General features: G+C 34.6%; 1 protein-coding gene across 2 annotated transcripts; it reads right to left on the minus strand.

The window, feature by feature from the left end:
• Positions 1-2,894: 2,894 nt before the first annotated feature.
• On the minus strand, positions 2,895-22,553 carry cacul1 (CDK2 associated cullin domain 1). Of its 2 annotated transcripts, none has more exons than XM_079843616.1 (8): positions 22,391-22,553; positions 18,730-18,856; positions 18,519-18,621; positions 13,439-13,534; positions 12,509-12,611; positions 10,320-10,409; positions 7,837-7,975; positions 2,895-5,302 (listed from the first exon to the last, which is right to left on the minus strand). In XM_079843616.1, exons 1-8 carry the CDS (start codon positions 22,455-22,457, stop codon positions 5,263-5,265), a joined length of 765 nt encoding a protein of 254 aa, XP_079699742.1. In that variant the 5' UTR covers positions 22,458-22,553; the 3' UTR covers positions 2,895-5,262. The 2 variants fall into 2 exon arrangements, with proteins under 2 accessions (XP_079699742.1, XP_079699741.1); XM_079843615.1 differs by having other exon boundaries at positions 22,259-22,553.
• Between the last annotated feature and the right edge of the window lie 312 nt (positions 22,554-22,865).

Below are 22,865 nucleotides of genomic sequence, written 5' to 3' on the forward strand. Positions count from 1 at the left end.
TGTATATATTTAAGAAATATTTGCATGTATATACTGTATATACGTTTATATAATCTATAATATATATAAATATGTTTTATATATAAAAATAATATTTTTTTCTTAAATATATAAATGCTTGTGTGTGTATTTATATATAAATAATAATTAACAGAGTACACACACATATATTATGTAAACACAAACTTTTATTTTGGATGCGATTAATCTTTTGACAGCCCTAATTATATATAAACTTTAAGTGCATTGTATTTTAAACTTTTGCTTTAACCTGTTAGCCGTCACCCCCCTCCACATATAGACATGAGACTGGTCTTGTTTTGACATTTGGCAGATTATTCTAGAAGTCAAATCAATTATGTAAGTGAAATAGAAAAAAGTTATAGAAGTTTATGAAAATGTAAAAATATATTTTACAATTAATTTATTAAAATAAATAATAATTATTTTACAAAACATGTTGGACTCGAAAACTGCAAGAAAATCAAAGCCAAATATCTGAACAAGTTGTGTTCCAAATTTTAGGTTGATATCTCAAAAAATGAGCTTTCAGTGAGATTTTGTTTGTGCGCAGTACCAAACGCTTCCACTAGATGACAACCAAGCTCCATTACTGACCATATAAGGGCGCCTCCATTTCCATATTTGGTTTAAGTAATCTGAACCATATATTTCCTAGCCTGATGTTGTGATACTCAATTCTAGTCAGAATATGAGTCTGATTCTGCTCCGCTGGGCTGTGATTATGGGGCGTGTTTCAACCGAACCAGGAAAGACCTCAATTGGATAGACCTATAACCAATCAGAGCAAAGGAGCGACGCATAACGTTAGTTGTCAACAGAACTCACTGTGTTGCCAAGTCTGCGTCTTTTTCCCCGTGGGCCGTTTTTCCATGTCCGCAGGTTGAAGCGACCCCAATTATGGGATATTTAGACCCAGGAATGCAAATTTTAGCAGGAAACCCTGCCAAAGAAACACATTTTACCCCCCAAACGCCAAGCTATTGGGCTTGTTTTGTGCTAGTTTTGAGTAGACTTGTAAGTCAATTTAATTTTTCTATCCAAATTTCGACTTATCTTAAAAATCGACTTCTCAATTTTGACTTCGAGATAAAAAGTTGAAATTATGACATGCTGAATTATCATAATTTTGACTTTGTATGACAATTTCAATTTGTCGTCATTTAAATTTATCATCTTAACTTCAACATCTCATCATTTAGATTTTTTATCTGATAAATTTGACTTAAATAATAGATTTTTTAAAGTCATAATTGTAACTTTAACTCATAATGTCAACTTAGAATGAATTGTCCTCTTAATTTTGACTTAGAATGACAATTTAAATTTTTAAGTCATAATTAATTAATTAACTAAAAAAGTTACACAGTGTAGCTTTAATTTTTACCTCAATTTTTACTGAAAATTTTGTTTTTTTAGTCATAATTTCATAATGTCATAACTTCTCATAATTTCGATTTAGTATGACAATTTCGACTTTTTATCTTAAAGCTACACTGTGTAACTTTTTTAGTTTATTCTTAGCTAAAAACACTTAGTTCTTTCAAAAATATATGTGCTCATTAATGTATATTTACTTCTTTCAAGTAATAAAGTATTCTCGTAAGTTTATAATATGTCATTGTAAACACATACGGGTGAGGGGTTCGAATGCGGGTCGTCATGTTGCCCCTCCATCTTGAAAGTACATTAGCCAAAGAGGGACATACCCGTAAATTCAAGCTTCGCCTTTGCCGTTTTAACACTCGATGGCACAGTGTCGAATGTGGACGAGGTCGAACTGGAAGCCATGTTAATCTTGGACTAAATCGGCAACCGTAGGAGTTAAAACTAAATCGGAATTGAGAGGAAGAGAAACTAATATTCACTGGATGGTCATATACCTTTTCACCACTAGATGGGGGAACATATCACACAGTGTAGCTTTAAAATCGACTTCTCAATTTTGACTTAAAATTATGAAAACCATCAAATTATGACATGCTAAGTCATAATTTCATAATGTAAAAACTTGGCAACCCTGTCTGCACGCACGCTGGAAGACGACGAATGTAAATGATCTTTGCCGGTGTTGTCAAAATAATTTAAGGATACACAGAGTACTTACCAACACCATCATCATTTCTGAGAGAAATAGTAAATGTGAACGCATATACCAACAAGTTCTCCGTTTAGGATTAGAGTTCAACCCAAGTTTCAACATTACGTTACTGTTGATCATCTGTCCATCATCATCTAAAGCCCGTCCTGATGATTTGATTGGTCCGAACAGCTTCTGTCGCTCCAACGGATCAAGTCCAGCCCGATCTCAAATGTTGTGGGCGGGGCTAAGTTCGGCTGGCATCCAGGCTGTATATTTCCATAATTTTCATACAATTTATGAAGTAGCCATCCTATTCAGAAGTAGTATGGGAAGTTTGATATGAATTCAACCTCTAATAAACACATAAAAAGAACACGTATGTGCGTTAAAGCTCGCCTCCACATCATAAATGGAGAATCTATCATTTTTTCTTTACATTTAAAACATTTTCAGACCTTTTTTTCCTCAAAAAATTTAATGATTGTTAACTCTTGGCATGAAAACAAACCAATCTTTCATGATTTTTTCTGTTCATCACCATTTCAAAATAAAAGTCTGAACATGACTTTCACCATTTCAAAATAAAAGTCTGAACATGACTTTCACCATTTCAAAATAAAAGTCTGAACATGACTTTCACCATTTCAAAATAAAAGTCTGAACATGACTTTCACCATTGACTTTAACAAGAACTAAAGATTGTAAGCTTTCAAATTATGTCAAGATTAGTTTAGGTTTAGTATAGGATATTAAACTATAAAATAAAAGAAACAGGTGAGATCAGACGTTTGGTGATAAGAGTTTATTATCAAGTGCTCTGCTTGCCGTTTTTTCTTTTCATACATTGTTTTGTAATTAAATGATCTAAAAAATGATTATTTTACACAAACCCGAGGGTTGAATTTAGTTGAGTTAAACAGAAATAACCCATAACACCCCATGTTTTGCTTCCTACTCACTTTCAAATGTTTTTGAATCATTATATTCTTTAATGCTGGAATATACTTCACATATATTCATTTTTTTAACTAGTGATCTATTTAGCATTATATCATTTAATACTGTTAGTTATTGACTTATTAAAGTTATTATACACAATTCTTGTTCAGTGTCATGTATTTATTCCAGATAAATCACGAGCAGCCCTTTATATTACACCTGGAATTCATATTCATATCTGCGGTTTTTCACATCAGTTGCTGTGGTTTCAGGTTAAATGTGTGATTTTTTTAAATCAAATATTTATGGAAGCACATTTCGGCCTCTGTTGAGCCGTAATTATGAGATGAAATGTGAAAATCATGACATAAAAAATAATTATGAGATTAAAAGAAAGTCATAATTTAATTTTTTTATCTAAATTTCAACCTTTTATCTTAAAAATCGACTTCTCATAAATTTGACTTCGAGATATAAAGTTGAAATGATGACATGCTGACTTATTTTTTAAATCATAATTTCAATTTATCTTAAAACTTCGACTTGTCATTTAGATTTTATTTTTTATTATTCTGATAAATGTGACTATGTATGATTTAATTTTGACTAAAATAATAGATTTTGTAGAGTCATAACTTTAACTCACAAAGTCAAATGACAATTTAGACTTTTTTCAGACTTAGGTCCTCTTAATTTGGACTTAGAATGACAATTAAAATTTTTAAGTCATAATTTCGACTTTTCTTCAATTTTAACATCTCAATTTAGACTCAAGTCTAAAGTCATAATTTCAACTTTTTCCATAATTATGACCTCATAATGTCGACTTAGTATGACAATTTAGACTTTTCATAATTATGACCTTAATTTTGACTTAGAATGACAATTTATATTTTTAAGTAATAATTTCAACTTTTGACCTCAATTTTGACTGAAAATTCCAACTTTTTATAATCATAATTTCGATTTAGTATGACAATTATGACTTTTTATCTTAAAATCGACTTCTCAATTTTGACTTAGCATGTCATAATTTCAACTTTTTATCTCTGACTAATTTTGACTGATTTTTTTATTTATAATTTTGACTTTGTATGACAATTTCAATTTTTAGTCATAATAGTCATAATTTCAACTTTTTTTTCTTAAAACTTTGACTTCTAATCATTTAGATTTTTTGATCTGATAATTTTGTATGGCATAATTTTTACTAAAATAATAGATTTTTTAAAGTCATAATTTTAACTTTAACTCATAATGTCGACTTAGTATGAAAATTTAGACTTTTTATCTCAATTTCAAATTAGAACAATTTTGAGTTTTCATAATTATGACCTAATTTTGACTTAGAATGACAATTTCGATTTCGAAGTAATAATTTCAACTTTTTATCTCAATAATGACTGAAATTTTTGTTTTTTAAGTAATAATATCAACTTTTTATCTCAATTATGACTGAAATTTTTTTTTTTTAAGTAATATAAATTTTGACTTAGTATGTCATCATTTTGACTTTTTATCTCTTAATGGTGACTGTATGAAAATGTAGATTTTTGAAGTCATAATTTAGATTTAATCTCATCACTTCGATTACTTATTCCTTAATTTTGACAATTTCAATTTAAATCACAATTTGTTTTGTTTTTTCTCTCATAATGACTTACCAGCACGATTTCTTTCTTTCTTATGGGGCAGAAATGGGCTTCCATAAATATTAGATTATCGAGAGATGCAAAAAAACCAAATAATCTAGAGTTGATGTACAGATCACATTTCACTTAAAAAGTCTAAAAGGAAGAGAGGCGAATAGCCAAAGGCACGTCATTATCAGGTAATATGGTCGTCAAATAAAAGCGTCAAACCAAACAGAGCGGTGATAACTACAGTAGTGATCCTAAAATATAAAACACAATGGATTCTGAATACCTTCATTCATCACAGGTCCTGCAGTCTCACGCCGGCCACACTATAATAACCCAGCGTCCTGAGGGAGGAAACATTCCCATAACCCAACTCTATAACTGCACATCTGCACATCTCACTGGCCAGAACCCGAGGCGTCTCTGCACACACACTGATGGTGCTGATGTTTGTGTAGTTCTTTAATGCGTTTGCGGATCCTCAAAATATCCGAGAATCCCCAAAGGACTGTGTGAACGGTGTCTCTGCATCAGAAAGTCTCTCAGTCCACTGAAGTAGTGTTTGGATCCCCGTCCCAGTCACGATTCTTCACTGGTGCGCTTCCGCGACTGATCGCCCCTGCGGAAACACGGGTCAGGTGGGGTTAGTCTGATTATCTGACGGCTCAGGTGGGGTTAGTCTGATTATCTGACGGCTCAGGTGGGGTTAGTCTGATTATCTGGCGGCTCAGGTGGGGTTAGTCTGATTATCTGGCGGCTCAGGTGGGGTTAGTCTGATTATCTGGCGGCTCAGGTGGGGTTAGTCTGATTATCTGACGGGTCAGGTGGGGTTAGTCTGATTATCTGGCGGCTCAGGTGGGGTTAGTCTGATTATCTGACGGGTCAGGTGGGGTTAGTCTGATTATCTGGCGGCTCAGGTGGGGTTAGTCTGATTATCTGGCGGCTCAGGTGGGGTTAGTCTGATTATCTGGCGGCTCAGGTGGGGTTAGTCTGATTATCTGGCGGGTCAGGTGGGGTTAGTCTGATTATCTGACGGGTCAGGTGGGGTTAGTCTGATTATCTGGCGGCTCAGGTGGGGTTAGTCTGATTATCTGGCGGCTCAGGTGAGGTTAGTCTGATTATCTGGCGGGTCAGGTGGGGTTAGTCTGATTATCTGGCGGCTCAGGTGGGGTTAGTCTGATTATCTGGCGGCTCAGGTGGGGTTAGTCTGATTATCTGGCGGCTCAGGTGGGGTTAGTCTGATTATCTGGCAGCTCAGGTGGGGTTAGTCTGATTATCTGGCGGCTCAGGTGGGGTTAGTCTGATTATCTGGCGGCTCAGGTGGGGTTAGTCTGATTATCTGGCGGCTCAGGTGGGGTTAGTCTGATTATCTGACGGCTCAGGTGGGGTTAGTCTGATTATCTGACGGCTCAGGTGGGGTTAGTCTGATTATCTGGCGGCTCAGGTGGGGTTAGTCTGATTATCTGGCGGCTCAGGTGGGGTTAGTCTGATTATCTGGCGGGTCAGGTGGGGTTAGTCTGATTATCTGGCGGCTCAGGTGGGGTTCGTCTGATTATCTGGCGGCTCAGGTGGGGTTAGTCTGATTATCTGACGGGTCAGGTGGGGTTAGTCTGATTATCTGGCGGCTCGGGTGGGGTTAGTCTGATTATCTGACGGGTCAGGTGGGATTAGTCTGATTATCTGACGGGTCAGGTGGGGTTAGTCTGATTATCTGGCGGCTCAGGTGGGGTTAGTCTGATTATCTGGCGGCTCAGGTGGGGTTCGTCTGATTATCTGGCGGCTCAGGTGGGGTTAGTCTGATTATCTGACGGGTCAGGTGGGGTTAGTCTGATTATCTGGCGGCTCAGGTGGGGTTAGTCTGATTATCTGACGGGTCAGGTGGGGTTAGTCTGATTATCTGGCGGCTCAGGTGGGGTTAGTCTGATTATCTGGCGGCTCAGGTGGGGTTAGTCTGATTATCTGGCGGCTCAGGTGGGGTTAGTCTGATTATCTGACGGGTCAGGTGGGGTGAGTCTGATTATCTGGCGGCTCAGGTGGGGTGAGTCTGATTATCTGGCGGCTCAGGTGGGGTTAGTCTGATTATCTGACGGGTCAGGTGGGGTTAGTCTGATTATCTGGCGGGTCAGGTGGGGTTAGTCTGATTATCTGACGGGTCAGGTGGGGTTAGTCTGATTATCTGGCGGCTCAGGTGGGGTTAGTCTGATTATCTGGCGGCTCAGGTGGGGTTCGTCTGATTATCTGGCGGGTCAGGTGGGGTTAGTCTGATTATCTGGCGGCTCAGGTGGGGTTAGTCTGATTATCTGGCGGCTCAGGTGGGGTTAGTCTGATTATCTGGCGGCTCAGGTGGGGTTAGTCTGATTATCTGGCGGCTCAGGTGGGGTTAGTCTGATTATCTGGCAGCTCAGGTGGGGTTAGTCTGATTATCTGGCGGCTCAGGTGGGGCTAGTCTGATTATCTGGCGGCTCAGGTGGGGTTAGTCTGATTATCTGGCGGCTCAGGTGGGGTTAGTCTGATTATCTGGCGGCTCAGGTGGGGTTAGTCTGATTATCTGACGGCTCAGGTGGGGTTAGTCTGATTATCTGGCGGCTCAGGTGGGGTTAGTCTGATTATCTGACGGCTCAGGTGGGGTTAGTCTGATTATCCGGCGGGTCAGGTGGGGTTAGTCTGATTATCTGGCGGCTCAGGTGGGGTTAGTCTGATTATCTGGCGGCTCAGGTGGGGTTAGTCTGATTATCTGGCGGCTCAGGTGGGGTTAGTCTGATTATCTGACGGCTCAGGTGGGGTTAGTCTGATTATCTGGCGGCTCAGGTGGGGTTAGTCTGATTATCTGACGGCTCAGGTGGGGTTAGTCTGATTATCTGGCGGCTCAGGTGGGGTTAGTCTGATTATCTGGCGGCTCAGGTGGGGTTAGTCTGATTATCCGGCGGCTCAGGTGGGGTTAGTCTGATTATCTGACGGCTCAGGTGGGGTTAGTCTGATTATCTGACGGCTCAGGTGGGGTTAGTCTGATTATCTGGCGGCTCAGGTGGGGTTAGTCTGATTATCCGGCGGCTCAGGTGGGGTTAGTCTGATTATCTGGCGGCTCAGGTGGGGCTAGTCTGATTATCCGGCATCATGTGCAGGTGTAAGGTGAGGGTGGTGGATCAGCTGTACCTGGGGAAGCCGTTCTCACACAGCTCCATCTGCAGCTTCTGGTCCTGAGCCGCGTAATACGGGAGCTGAGACTCCAGAGCCGGAGGATTGATCTGAGGAATGAATCTGGAGAACAGAGCCGGAGCAAGAGGGACCCAGTCTACAGGAAAAACACAATGACATCTTAACTCAATATATATATATGAATGTGTGCAATATTATATATATTTATGGATATATGTTTATTCAAAAATAAATAAAAACTTATTTAGTTATAAATATAAATTAAATGTATTTATAAATAAATTAAATATATTGTGTTTATAAATAAATTAAATATATTTACAAACATAAATTAATAAATTGTCATAAAAAAATTAATTACATATATTATAAATAAATTAAACAAATTAACAAACATAAATAAATACATTTGGTCATAAATATATTTATTAATAAATCATAAATAAATATAAAAATATATGTATTAATAAATAAATATAAAAATACATATGTTTATTTATAAATAAATATACACACTTTTAAATAAACATTAATTAATTCATTCATTGATAAATAAATAAATAAATATATATATATATATATATATAATTTATTTAACCATTAATTAATTAATGTTTATTTAAATGTGTGTATATTTATTTATAATATATATATATATATATGGATTATAAATATGAACAAAATATATTATAAATAAATGATGTTTATAAATAAATAAATAAAATATATTTACAAACATATAAATTAATAAATTGTCATAAATAAATGTATTAATAAATAAGTAATAAATTAATTAAATATATTATAAATAAATTAAATACATTTACAAACGTAAATTTAGATATAAATAAATATATTTATAAATAATAAATAAATATAAAAAATATATTTATTAATAAATAAATATTAAAATACATATGTTTATTTATTTATAAATAAATACACACTTAAATAAACATTAATTAATTGTTAAATAAATTATATAAAATATATATAAAATTTAAACTTTGTTAATAAATAAATGTATTATGTTTAGAAACATAAATGAATAAATTTAGTCATATATCTTTACAAATATACAAATAAATATTAAAAATATATTTATTAATAAGTAATAAATAAATAAATATAAAAATACATGTTTATTTATAAATAAATATATACATTTAAAAAACATGTATTAATAAATAAATATGTATTTATAAATACATCAATAAATATATATGCAATGAAATGAAGTGTACAAGTAAACACTGTTTTCAAATAGTTTTTAGGGAATAAAAACACAAGAGAAATAGTCCACAGGTTGAAGTGATATTTACATAACCAAACATTTCTCCAGTATAAACTGTGTATGCAAAGCTTGTTGTATCTGTGAAAGAAACGCCACTGATGTGCATGAAACACGACACACAGACGCCAACGACAGAGCAAATCTGACCCAAAACAAAACCCCTGTACCGCCTGAAATCACTAGTGTAAGACCCATATATCGGCCGATATTTGCGATATTTTTACGTGTATCTGCATCGGCCGATATAAGGCTGCTGTGTTGGCTGATATTTTTTTCCCTGCATTATTTACAGACAGGCGTCCACAGGGCAGCTCTCACCGTCTTCAAACTGTCTTGCTCTCCCTCGCACATATTAATCAAAATCAATTGAGAATTGACACGATGGTAAAAGGTGGAAAGACTGAAGTTTCACGTGGAGCATTGGGAGATTTTTTCCTGAATTGCCGCTGGTGTTGCTCCACAAGAGATTAAGTGAAGTGCACCTACACTCTAAACAATACTGGGTTAAAAATAACCCAAGTTGGGTTGAAAATGGACTAATCCAGCAATTGGGTTGTTTTAAGCAAACATTTAACCCAACTGCTGGGTCAAAGCAACCCAATAGCTTTTAGAGTGTAACCATTAAATGACTAGGTTTTAAATAGTTTTAAAATGAAGTATAGTACAGTCAGTGTGCACTTTATTATGCTGCTTGCTTGTTGATACTGTGTGCAATAGTGTAATTATTTTATTTATGCTTAAATATTTATTTTCAGAATTTATTTTCACCACTGAACTCTTTTTTTTTTCTTCTTGTTCTACCTCACCTGTTTTTACTATTTGTTAAATATTGTTTTTTTTTAGTTCAATAAATGTTCCTTTTTTAAATTGTAATTTGTTATCATGATGATCATTGTGTCATTTTTATGTTGTAAATTGAGGGAGCTAAAGCAGTATCGGCTTCAAATATCGGCTCAAGTAAATCGGCAGCCCGTATCGCTCATCGGCTAAGGCTGATGAAAAAAAAAATCGGCATCGGCATCGGCTAGAAATCACTGGCAATTTGGTGCTTGTTCACACGAGTGACAATCATGTAATGTGTATAATCAAAGACTCGATCTGAGAGATGTAAAATATTTAGCATGCTCCATATCAGTGGTGTGAGAAGAAGAACAGCGACCCGGCGTAAGTAAATGAGCAAACACACCTGGCCGGAGGATGTACAGCCCCTTCACAACACTCTCCATCGTCGACGGCTTCACTAGAAATGGCATGGAATGAGCCTTTTTAAGAAGAGCTGGAAAGAAAAATAAACACTTAATGTGCAGTCAAACCAAAATCTATTCAGACGCCTTCATTTACTCACACACTACTGTGGTGCAGTTTATCAAGAAATCATGTTAGAGGTGGAAATCTTGAAAGACATTTTAATTTGTTTCCAAAGTGATTTGTGACAATATGTTTATTCATAAATAAAATAAAATAAAATGTATAAATAAATAAAATATATTTACAAACATATAAATGAATACATTTAGTCATAAATATATTTATTAATAAATAAATAAAATATATTATAAATAAAATGTATTTACAAATAAATAAATATAAAATAATTATACACATTATATTATACACACATACATATGCTTATTTTATATATATATATATTGGATATATGGATATATGTTTATTCATAAATAAACAAACAAATAAATACATACATATTTAGTAATAAATATAAATAAAAATATATTACAAATAATTTATAAATAAATAAAATATATTTACAAACATAAATTAATACATTTAGTCATAAATAAATATATTTATAAATAAATAATAATATATTATAAATAAATAAAACATATTTACAAACATATAAATGAATATTTTTAGTCATAAATATATTTATTAATAAATAAATAATAAAATATATTTACAAATAATTAAATAAATAAAAATAAAATGACACACGTTTATTTATTTATAAATAAATAAAAAAGGCATATATATGTATATACCATATAACCAATATATATATATAGGATATATGGTTATATGTTTATTCATAAATAAATAAATACATATTTAGTAATAAATATAAAACATATTATAAATAAAATGTATTTCTAAATAAATAAATGTATACATTTACAAACATATACATTAATACATTTAGTCATAAATAAATATATTTATTAATAAATAAATAATTAAATTTATTATAAATAAATAAAATATATTTACAAATAAATAAATAAAAAATAATGATACACATTTTATTACACAAAATATATGCTTATTTTATACATATATTGGATATATGGATATATGTTTATTCATAAATAAATAAATAAATACATATTTAGTAATAAATCTAAATAAAAATATATATATGATTTTTTTAAATAATAAATAAAATATATTTACAAACATATAAATTAATACATTTAGTCATAAATAAATATATTTATAATTAATAAATAATAATATATTATAAATAAATAAAATATATTTATAAATAAATATAAAATTACATATATTTATTTATAAATAAATACATACACATTTAGATAAACACTTATTAATAAAAAATACTTTATGAAAACAATTTTTATATTTATTACACACACACACACACACACACACACACACACACACACACACACACACACACACACACACACACACACACACACACACACACACACACACACACACACACACACACACACACACACACACACACACACACACACACACACACACACACACACACACACACACACACACACACACACACACACACACACACACACACACACACACACACACACACACACACACACACACACACACACACACACACACACACACACGTGTGTGTGTGTGTGAATAATATAAAAATTGTTTTCATAAAGTATTTTTTATTAATAAGTATGTTTTTTGGATATTTGGATATGTTTATTCATAAACAAATCATGAAAAATATATTATAAATATATTTGATTTAGTATATTAATATATTCATATTAATATATTAAATTTAGCTCAACCAATGACCAAGCAATGCTTCATTTAGTTCAGTCTGTGGGGTCAAAGGTCACATTAGATATTAAAGACAAAACACTTCAGAAAAACATGCTCAGCTCAAGTGTCTGTTTTACTGTATGGAGAATATGGGATATATGGAATATAAGGGTTTAATATGTCAGAGTTGCCTTTATTTTGCTCTCCTCACATCATAAATGAACTATAGTGTCCTGCACACACTAGAGAAACATTATATCTGTGTCTGAATCATGTCTGCTTTGAGTGTCTCTGCAGAGATGTGATGTAATGGCGTTTCCTCCATCCTCTAGGGATGGTGGTGTAGTGGTGTAAAGGACTCACGCAGTAACGTGCCGACGTGCTTCTCTGCCACATGATCTGAGAACAGCTTCATGAGATCGTCCCGCAGGTCTCGGTTCAGCTTGGTTTCAATGTAGAACTTGTTCTGTGATAAAGTTCAACGGCACATTAAAGGGTTAGTTCACCCAAAAATGAAAATTCTGTCATTAATTACTTACCCTCATGTCGTTGGACACCCGTAAGACCTCCGTTCATCTTCAGACACAAATGAAGATATTTTAGTGTAAATCTGATGGCTCTGAAAGGCCTCCATTGGCTCAATGCACGGTTCACTCTCAAGACCCTTAAAAGGCACTAAAGACGTCGTTACAAAGTCCATCTCACTACAGTGGTTCTACAATAACTTTATGAATCGGCGAGAATAGTTTTTGTGCACAAAAAAACCCTAAATAACGACTTATATAGTGATGACAATTTCAAAACACAGCCTCATGAAGCTTCGAAGCGTTATGAATCAGTGAGTCGATTCAGCCGTTTGGATCCGAATCATGATTCGACTCACTGATTCATAACCTTTCGAAGCTTCATGATGCCGTGTTTTGAAATCGTCATCACTATAGAAGTCGTTATTTAGGGGGTTTTTTGCGCACAAAAACTATTCTCGCCGATTCATAAAGTTATTGTAGAACCACTGTAGTGAGATGGACTTTGTAACGACGTCTTTAGTGCCTTTTAAGGGTCTTGAGAGTGAACCGTGCATTGAGCCAATGGAGGCCTTTCAGAGCCATCAGATTTACACTAAAATATCTTCATTTGTGTCTGAAGATGAACGGAGGTCTGACGGGTGTCCAACGACATGAGGGTAAGTCATTAATGACAGAATTTACATTTTTAGGTGAACTAACCCTTTAAACACAGAATCCAGCCGGTCTGACAAACAGTAAAAGTGTCTGAACACAGAGTATTACTGACCATATAGATGAAGACGGGGACGATGCAGTGCAGGGCTGCGGTGTACTGAGACAGAGCCAGGCTGAAGCTCTCGATCAGATCATCTGGAGGACTGGCCTTCACAAGAGACCAACAGCAGCCGTTATTCACACTACACACACACACTCATCCAAACATTCATGCAATCCATGACAGGTAAATGTTTCAATAAAAAAGTTATTTTTATTAAAGGTCCCATGGCATGAAATTTTCATTTTATGAGGTTTTTCAACATTAATATGAGTTCCCCTAGCCTGAATATTGTCCCCAAGTGGATAGAAATGTTGCTCGGTGTAAACCCAAGTTCTGGTTGTCTTTCTCTGCCTTTGAGAAAATGACAGGCCAGACGAGCCAATCCTGAAGTCTCCTGGTTTGACGTCCAAGCAGGAACGGTTTCCTCCCTTTCCTCCGCCCAGAGAATCATCAAGATCATGGGTTGTGAACGAGTGAACGCTGGCAGTTTCTCAGTGTTTGGATGTACAAATGAAAACAGAAGTCTTTTTTCAGTTCCTTCTGATCTGTGATCAGTGATTTCTGATGTGTAGCTAATTATTTATTATTCGTGCACACACTGCGGCTTCTCTCTCTCCCGACAGAACGGTGTTTTCGTGTTTTCTATCTTGTGAGTCAGTGTTTTTGTACGTCCTCGTCGCGTCTATCGGTTCTAAAATGTGCATACAGTCGTTTCTGCTCAACATCAGCAGAGTCACATCTCTTTAGAGATAAACTTCACACACGCCGAAGCTCGGGCTGCACTGACCGGTCGGCCTTCAACATCCCCGACCCCCAGTACTGCATCTGGCCCACAGCGGAGGAGCCAAACGCGGCGTGAGATTAAGCAGAAGGGGGGTAAGCGTGAGGGTATCCGGCTAGGCTAGCCAGCTTTCACACAATAAACTGGATTACATTTGATTACTGCTGTAGGGCCCTATGAAATCCGTTTTATTTTTTCCCAAATTCCGTTTTATTTTTTCCCAAATTCCGTTTTTTCCGTTTTAATTTTTGCTAATTCCTTTTTTTTCCGTTTTAATTTTTGCAAATTCAGTTTTTTTTACCCTTAACTGTTATTTTAGTCGTAAAAAGAGTGTTTTTAATGTTAATATAATAGAACATAAAACATAAAATAGGAATGACAAACATCAAACAGGTAACAAACATCACATTTACTTTTCAGGACAAATACTGCAACATAACACTGCACTCTAAGCACTTCAAGTCACAACTAGATATTAGTGCTGTGAATTGATAATAAAAAAAAACAGAATTAATTGAATTTTTTCTGTAATTAATCATGATTAATTGCAATTAAAAACATTGGAGTTTTTAATATTTTGATATTGTAATAATTTCAGTTACTCTCCAAATTAATTTAGAAACAATTTAAAGACAGCATATTTTAAATGTGTGTTGTAATGGCATCTTTTTATGAATGAAGGCCAGTATCACTGATATTAATGTCTATATGAAACATTGATGACGTTACATTACAGTATAACTGAAAGCTACCAATTTCACCATTTATTAGGCTTTAAAAAATAACTTTTAATTTAATTGAACTTAAAACAATCTTTACATAAACCCATTATAATAAATGTTATATTTACCTGTGGCCTTCCCTGTCAGGCATAGTCTACACAGAAATTGAATAAAGTTATCAACACCTTTCTTAACTGCATAAATAATAAGTGAAATATAGATTAATCATCATTAAAGCTACAATCTTCTGTTCCCGTTGTTCTTTGAACATTAATGACAGACATTATCAGTGCTCCTGTCACTTTAAGAACAGCCGCTTCTGAACATGATGTGGATAATGCTGCCTTCACGTGCTATCGGAAATTTGATGATTCCGACTTCTGAAGTCGTGATTACGAGCGCATTGCATTCAAGTTTCAAAATATGAGGGCGTTCAGGTGCAATGTGTACCTAGGAAACTCGTATATTACGATAATTCCGAGAGCACGTGAAGGCAGCATAAGACGCGCTGATCCGCGCATCTCATTTTCTCTCAAGTTCATTTAAGGCATTATTTTCCATACAGTACATTGAAGTGCATTAAAAACAAGGCAAAATACAGCAAGCACTACCTGAGGGAACTGCTCGGCTCTGTACTGAGGGCGGTGTGAACGGGGCTTTAGCGTTGAGTTTCTTAACTTTTCCGCTGATGAAAGCAGAGCCGTGGTGAGCCGCTTCGCCATACTTTCATTGTTTTGAAGGCGGAGCTGAAATGACGGGAGGGGTTGAGTCGCCCAGATTTGCTTCCCCCGGTCTGCATTTTCCCCAGACATACGTTCTTCTCCCACACAAAACCGCATTTCATTCCAAATATGTCAAATTCCGGGAAATTCCGCGTTAACAATAGATTCCGCGTTAATATGCCAATTCCGCGATTCCGTCCGCGATTCGGTGATCGCGGAAATCATAGGGCCCTACTGCTGTTGTGTCTTTGTTTGCGCTGTGTACTCAATGCGCGTCACTGACGCTTTTCATGATTGGAACATATCTAGAAATAATGCTTTAATCAACACTTACTAACTCGTTCATCTCGCTGTAATGGTACATTACATGTGTTACAAAGTTGGTAGAATAATGATGAAGACGGACTCGGTGTGACTGGGACTCGTGTTTATTCAGAACTCTCAGATACAAACACAATAAACTTGCGCTGACTGACAGCGCTCTCACAACTCAGTAGTTACTATAAATAACTTTGTTAGCAATCGCTTCGTCTCCGTGATGTCCGGTTCGCAAACGAATCATTCTTTTGAATCGGTTCTTTTTAGTGAACCGAACCAGTTGACCAAATCGGACTGAATCGTTCTAAACGGTTCGCGTCTCCAGTCAGCGCTGATCCATAATTTACTAAAGTTACTAACTTTCTGACATGAGTGACAGTCCCTCCGACTAGAAATAGACTAATAACCTGAAGTATATTCTAGTAACTACAACAGTTCAGACATGCTGAGAGAACTGATGTGAAGTGAACTCAGGTCCATCCGTCTCTCTGGCAGCAGCTCATGCGTCGTAGACCTCGTTAAACCACGCCCCCTCCACTCATTTCAAATGCAAAGATGTGAGCCAATCACAACAGTGGGTGTTTTTACTGAAGTCTCACAGCAGACACGCCTCTTGAAGCAGGGCATTCAGCCACAGGGCAAACAGCAGTATAGAAAAAAATGCCTTTTATTTCTAAATTATGACATTTTATGATGTAAAAATCATACTAACAATATAAGTACACCTCAGGAAACACTATAAAATAATAGAAAAATGCCATGCCATGGGACCTTTAAATACGGTTTTTAATGTATTACAAAAAATAAATAAACTACAATTGTATTAAAATTAATCAAATTAATCAAGTTTATACAATCTTAAAAACAATAAAAATGATTAAAAAGTCTCATTCAAAATAATATTTTATATAAAAAGTGTTATTTTAAATTAAATTAAAATTACTTTTTTCAACAAAAAAGGTATGCATATATTACTATGCTCTTTTATTTAAAAAATCATATTTTGCCATTGTTTAAAAATTATTTTAAATGTAATTGTTTTTTTTTTAAATGACTATTTATGCATGCATTATTTTTCTTATTTTATAAAAAAAAATCATATTTTGCCATGTGTAAAATTATTTTAAATGTAATAAAAATTACGTAAAAAAATGTTTATGCATGCATTATTTTACTGCTTTTATCTTAAAATCATATTTTGCCAGGTATAACATTTTTATAAAATGTAATCAATAAATTACTTAAAAAAAGTAAAACAATGCATGCATAAAGAATTTAAGTAATTTATTAATTACATTTTAAAATAATTCTATACATGGCAAAATATGATTTTAAATAAAAGTAGTAAAATAATGCATGCATAAATAAACATTTTTAAAATCTAAAAATCATATTTGCCATTTATAAAAATGTTATTTTAAAATGTAATTAATAAATGACTTTGAAAAAATTACTTATGCATGTATTATTTTGCTTATTTTATCTAAAAAAAATTTGCCATGTATAAAAATGTGTTTTAAATGTAATAAAAATGTACTTAAAAATGTTTATGCATGCATTATTTTGCTTCTTTTATTTTAAAAATCAAATGTTTCCATGTATAAAAATGTGTAATTTTAAAATGTAATTAATAAAGGACTTAAAATTATTTGTGCATGCATTATTTTGCTTCTTTTATCAAAAAATATATATTTTGCCATGTATAAAAAAATATTTTAAATGTAATAAAATTTACTTAAAAATATTTATGCATGAATTATTTTGCTTTTATTTCAAATCATATTTTGCCATGTATAAAAATGTTTAAATGTAATAAAAGTTTACTTTAGAAAAAATATGTATGCATGCATTATTTTGCTTCTTTTATTTAATATTTTAAATGTGTTAGTAAAAAAAGACCTTAACAAAAAATTTAATATAATATATATATATATATATATATATATTTATGCATGTATTATTTTGTTTCTTTTATCTAAAAATCTTATTTGCCATGAATAAAAATTTATTTTAAATGTAATGAAATTTACTTAGTTTATGCCTGAATTATTTAGCTTATTTTATTTAATATTTAAATGTGTCAGTAAAAAAATACCTTTCAAAAAAAAAAAAAATTATATATATATATATATTTATGCATGTATTATTTTGTTTCTTTTATCTAAAAATCTTATTTGCCATGTATAAAATGTATTTTAAATGTAATAAAATGTCCTTAAAAATTATTTATGCATGTATTATTTTGTTTCTTTTATCTAAAAATCTTATTTGCCATGAACAAAAATGTATTTTAAATGTAATAAAATTTACTTAGTTTATGCATGAATTATTTAGCTTATTTTATTTAATATTTAAATGTGTCAGTAAAAAAAGACCTTTCAAAAAAAAAAACAAATTATATATATATATATATATTTATGCGTGTATTATTTTGCTTCTTTTATCTAAAAATCATATTATATATTAATGTAAAAATCCCCAGCAGTTGACTTGAGTGTTGCAGTGTGTGTGTTCACTCTCAGGTGTAGAAGTGTGGACACACTGACCTGTAGTTCAGAAGACACCTGCTCCAGATGACACGTGATCTTCCACATCAGGTCGTTGTACAGCAGCTCTGAGTGCTGTTGGCACACACACTTATAGACGTGACTGCAGGAGGAGAGAACACACACACACACACACACACACACACGAGCAGGGTGAGTCTGCTGCCAGAGGCCAACGGTTCGCCGCTCCTTTAACTGGAGGAACACTGACCTGTAGATCTGCTCGTATGAGATGGAGATGTGGTCCAGTGGGCTTTGAGTGAGCAGATGCTCAATGGCTCGCTCCAGCTTTGGCCAGTAAACCGTCCGGTACTCTTCTGTGCTCATGGCGTTCAACACTACACACACATCAACACATCAACACATCAACACTACACACACATCAACATCAGGGTCAAACCAACAGAAGCAACTGAGGAGGCCATGATGGCTGAAGGGCTTAAAGATATGATTGGAATCTCTTCAAAAAGGAAAATACAGTTAATGCGACGCGCAAGTCTGTCATATCGGCATAAAATTATAATAAAAACATCATAATTGTGTGTTTGGGACGTGGATTTTAATGCTGATACTTGTTTTTGTAATCAGGCTCTCAAAAAGTATATAAACATTTGGATTTAGGTTTATCGGCCAATATATCGGTTATCGGCTTTCAAATTTAAAGAATTATCGGTTATCGGTCAAAATGTTCATATCTGTGAATCCCCAGTTTTTGGACATGGAAACATGGCAATAAGCATATAAAAAAAATAAAATAATAATAATAATAATTATAATAATAATAAATATATATATATATCATTTTATTTAAAATTATAAAATATATTTACATGGCAAAATATGATTTTTAAGATAAAAGAAGCTAAATAATACATGCATAAATAAGCACAAAATAATGTTTTATTGTAAATGTTTATTAAATTTTTTTCTCATTTTTGTATGACTTGATTATAATATGATTATATATGTTTTATATAATATTAATATAATTATATAAATATAATTATAAAAATTAATACAATACAAAATGAGTCCCATTTTTAATATTATTAATAAAAATAAACATTTTTATAAAAAAATATTTTTATTTCATTTTATAAATGCATGCATAAATAAGAAAAAGTACTTTTTATCAACACATTTAAAATAACGTTTTAATTTTATTTTAAAGACAACTTCATTTGTATTGTTTTTTAGAAGAAAAAAAATAAGTCTAAATAAAATATGTTCATTAAAATTACTATTTATAAACTGTTTATTAATTTTCTGTTTTATTAATTGTTTTATGGAAAAATAACAGGGTTTATCTGGGAGACTCAAATGTACCCCCAATTCTAGAATTGTATACAACACACACACAAACACACACACACACTTTTATATTTACGGTTAGGGGATTTCGGCAGTGCCTTGAAATATCATAGCTAGACATGTGCCGGTAAACAGTAATACGATATACCGCAATAATGAACATGCACAATATTGTTATCGTGGGCACTTCAAAATACCGTGAATAATTATTTATTACGAATTATTCCGATTTTTAGAATGAATTTTAAGAATACTTTACTCATCAACCGTTTAAAATGAAAAACACGTCAAAGAGGAACTCGCACTGATGTAAATAGACCGTGCATGAGCCGAGCACATGGCGGAATGAGGAGACGCACTGAAGTGCACATTCACTCTTCGACAGCAGAGGGCGCTGACGCAACTGCAGAAATGCAGCCGCTTCCCCAGTAATCACATAACCTAATACATAATACTTAAAGCTGCACTATGTAACTTTTCCGTCCGCTAGAGGTCGCCTGTTCAAAACAAAGGCGTAGTTTGATGACGCCACGTTTGAGCGCAGAATCTCGGGACATGTGGTATTCACCTCACAGCCGGTGGAAAACAGTCAGGATAGGACTCGGGCAGAAATCATGTTCATGGATGCGATTATTAACATTACTGTAGTCTGAAGCAGAGCAGGAGCGAGTGTTGTGGAGCTGAGCAAGGCCGCAGGAGCGATTGAAGAGCGGGACTGTTATTATGGCATAGTCGCTGGCGGGACTTTTATTATGACACTGTTGCCGGCGGCACTTCCTCTTCTCCAGTGCTGAGTGTGAGGTAACGCAGCTCTGTTTATCGTATTAGATATATCTGAGTGTGTTGAAAAGGAAGTTATGACGTTCGCTCGGCGGCTGCTATGACACTTTTTCACACTGCTGTGAGAGTAAAGTGTTTCACTGAATAAACCCGGAGACCGAGGGTGACGCAGATATGACGCAATCGACAGGCGACTCCCTCAAACGCAAAGCTCACACGTCCCGGCTCCTCGGTTAAAATAGCAATTTTCTCACGATTTACAAATAGTTGAAAACATTTGGGATATTCTAAGTACTCAACTGAACAAAATATATAACACTGGCCTAGTGGTTTCTGGATGTTTTACTGCAAAAATCCTACATAGTTCACCTTTAAAGCTATTCATTTTCAAACTTGCATTTTATATTTTAATCTGGACTAAATTACATGCCCTAGATATTGTTTGAATATGTTCTGACTGTTGTTCAATCACACACTTTACAATAAGGCTCCAGTATTTAACATTAGTTCCTTCATTAACAAGCTGACAATGAAAAATACTTCTAAAGCATGTATTAATCTTAGTTAAATGTACATTTCAGCATACCTATTGTTCTTTATAATTCTTTTGCACTTTAATCTGTTTTAAATATTTCTTTACTTTATACATTTTTGTGTATTGCTTTATTGTATTAAAATGTTTGGTTCTTTTGTTATAAGAAAGTGATTGAACCTGATATAGTATGACAACACTTTTTTTGCAACTTATTTCAATATCGTGATAATACCGTATACCGTGATGAAAGCTTCAGCAATTAATCGCAACATGAAATTTTGATACCGGCACATGCCTGAATTTTAGTAGCATTGGTATAAATCTAAGTACCATGGAGAGTTTCCACCTGACACACACTCTTTTGCGGGTGTTCAGAGCGGACACACACACACACACACACACACACACACACACACACACACACACACACACACACACACACACACACACACACACACACACACACACACACTCTTTCGCGGGTGTTCAGAGCGGACACACACACACACACTCTTTAGTGGGTGTTCAGAGCTGACACACACACACACACACACACTCTTTCGCGGGTGTTCAGAGCTGACACACACACTCTTTAGCGGGTGTTCAGAGCTGACACACACACTCTTTAGCGGGTGTTCAGAGCTGACACACACACTCTTTAGCGGGTGTTCAGAGCTGACACACACACACTCTTTAGTGGGTGTTCAGAGCTGACACACACACACACACACACACACACACACACACACACACTCTTTCGCGGGTGTTCAGAGCGGACACACACACACACACACACACACTCTTTAGCGGGTGTTCAGAGCTGACACACACTCTTTAGTGGGTGTTCAGAGCTGACACACACACACACACACACACACTCTTTAGTGGGTGTTCAGAGCTGACACACACACACACACACACACACACACTCTCTTTCGCGGGTGTTCAGAGCGGACACACACACACACACACACACACACTCTTTAGCGGGTGTTCAGAGCTGACACACACACACTCTTTAGCGGGTATTCAAAGCTGACACACACACTCTTTAGCGGGTATTCAGAGCTGACACACACACACTCTTTCGCGGGTGTTCAGAGCTGTAACTCACGGAACTTGGAGGTCGAGGAGTTGAGCAGCGGCGCGGCGCCGTTAGACGCGGATGTGGCCGAACTGTCGGACTCGCTGCTGGAGTCATAATCCACACACACCTGCGCAGGTGAACACACACTCACACACACACCTTCAGCGCCACAGTTATGATTATCATCCTCAGTCCTGTCCAGCGGCTCCTCCTCCATCTCCTCCATCACTGACACCACCCTTACAAGCCCATGTCAGCTCAGGTCGTCTTCAGCTGATCGAGGACCGACGCATGTTGGCGATTCCACTCCTGTTTATTTTGTTTTCAGTCCAAAGCGAGATGCGACGCGGACTTCCGTTACACGGCGGACGTGTCAAAATAAGAGTCCGCGGTCGAAAGAAAAAATAAACAATTATTTTTATGTAAACAAATAAAGAAACAAAATATTGGGTAGCATAATTACACAGTAAAAATATTGTTATCCTTCCAACATAAATATTTGGCATTTTGTCCTTTCTACTTCCATTTGCCTGACTTTAAAAAAGACTTAAAAAAACAAAACAAAAAACAGCGGACGTGTCAAAACAACAGTCCATATGTCAAAATAAGAGTCCTCTGCCGATAGAAAAAAATA

This window comes from Gobio gobio (assembly GCF_949357685.1).
Source record: "Gobio gobio genome assembly, chromosome: 18".
NCBI classification, from domain to species: domain Eukaryota; kingdom Metazoa; phylum Chordata; class Actinopteri; order Cypriniformes; family Gobionidae; genus Gobio; species Gobio gobio.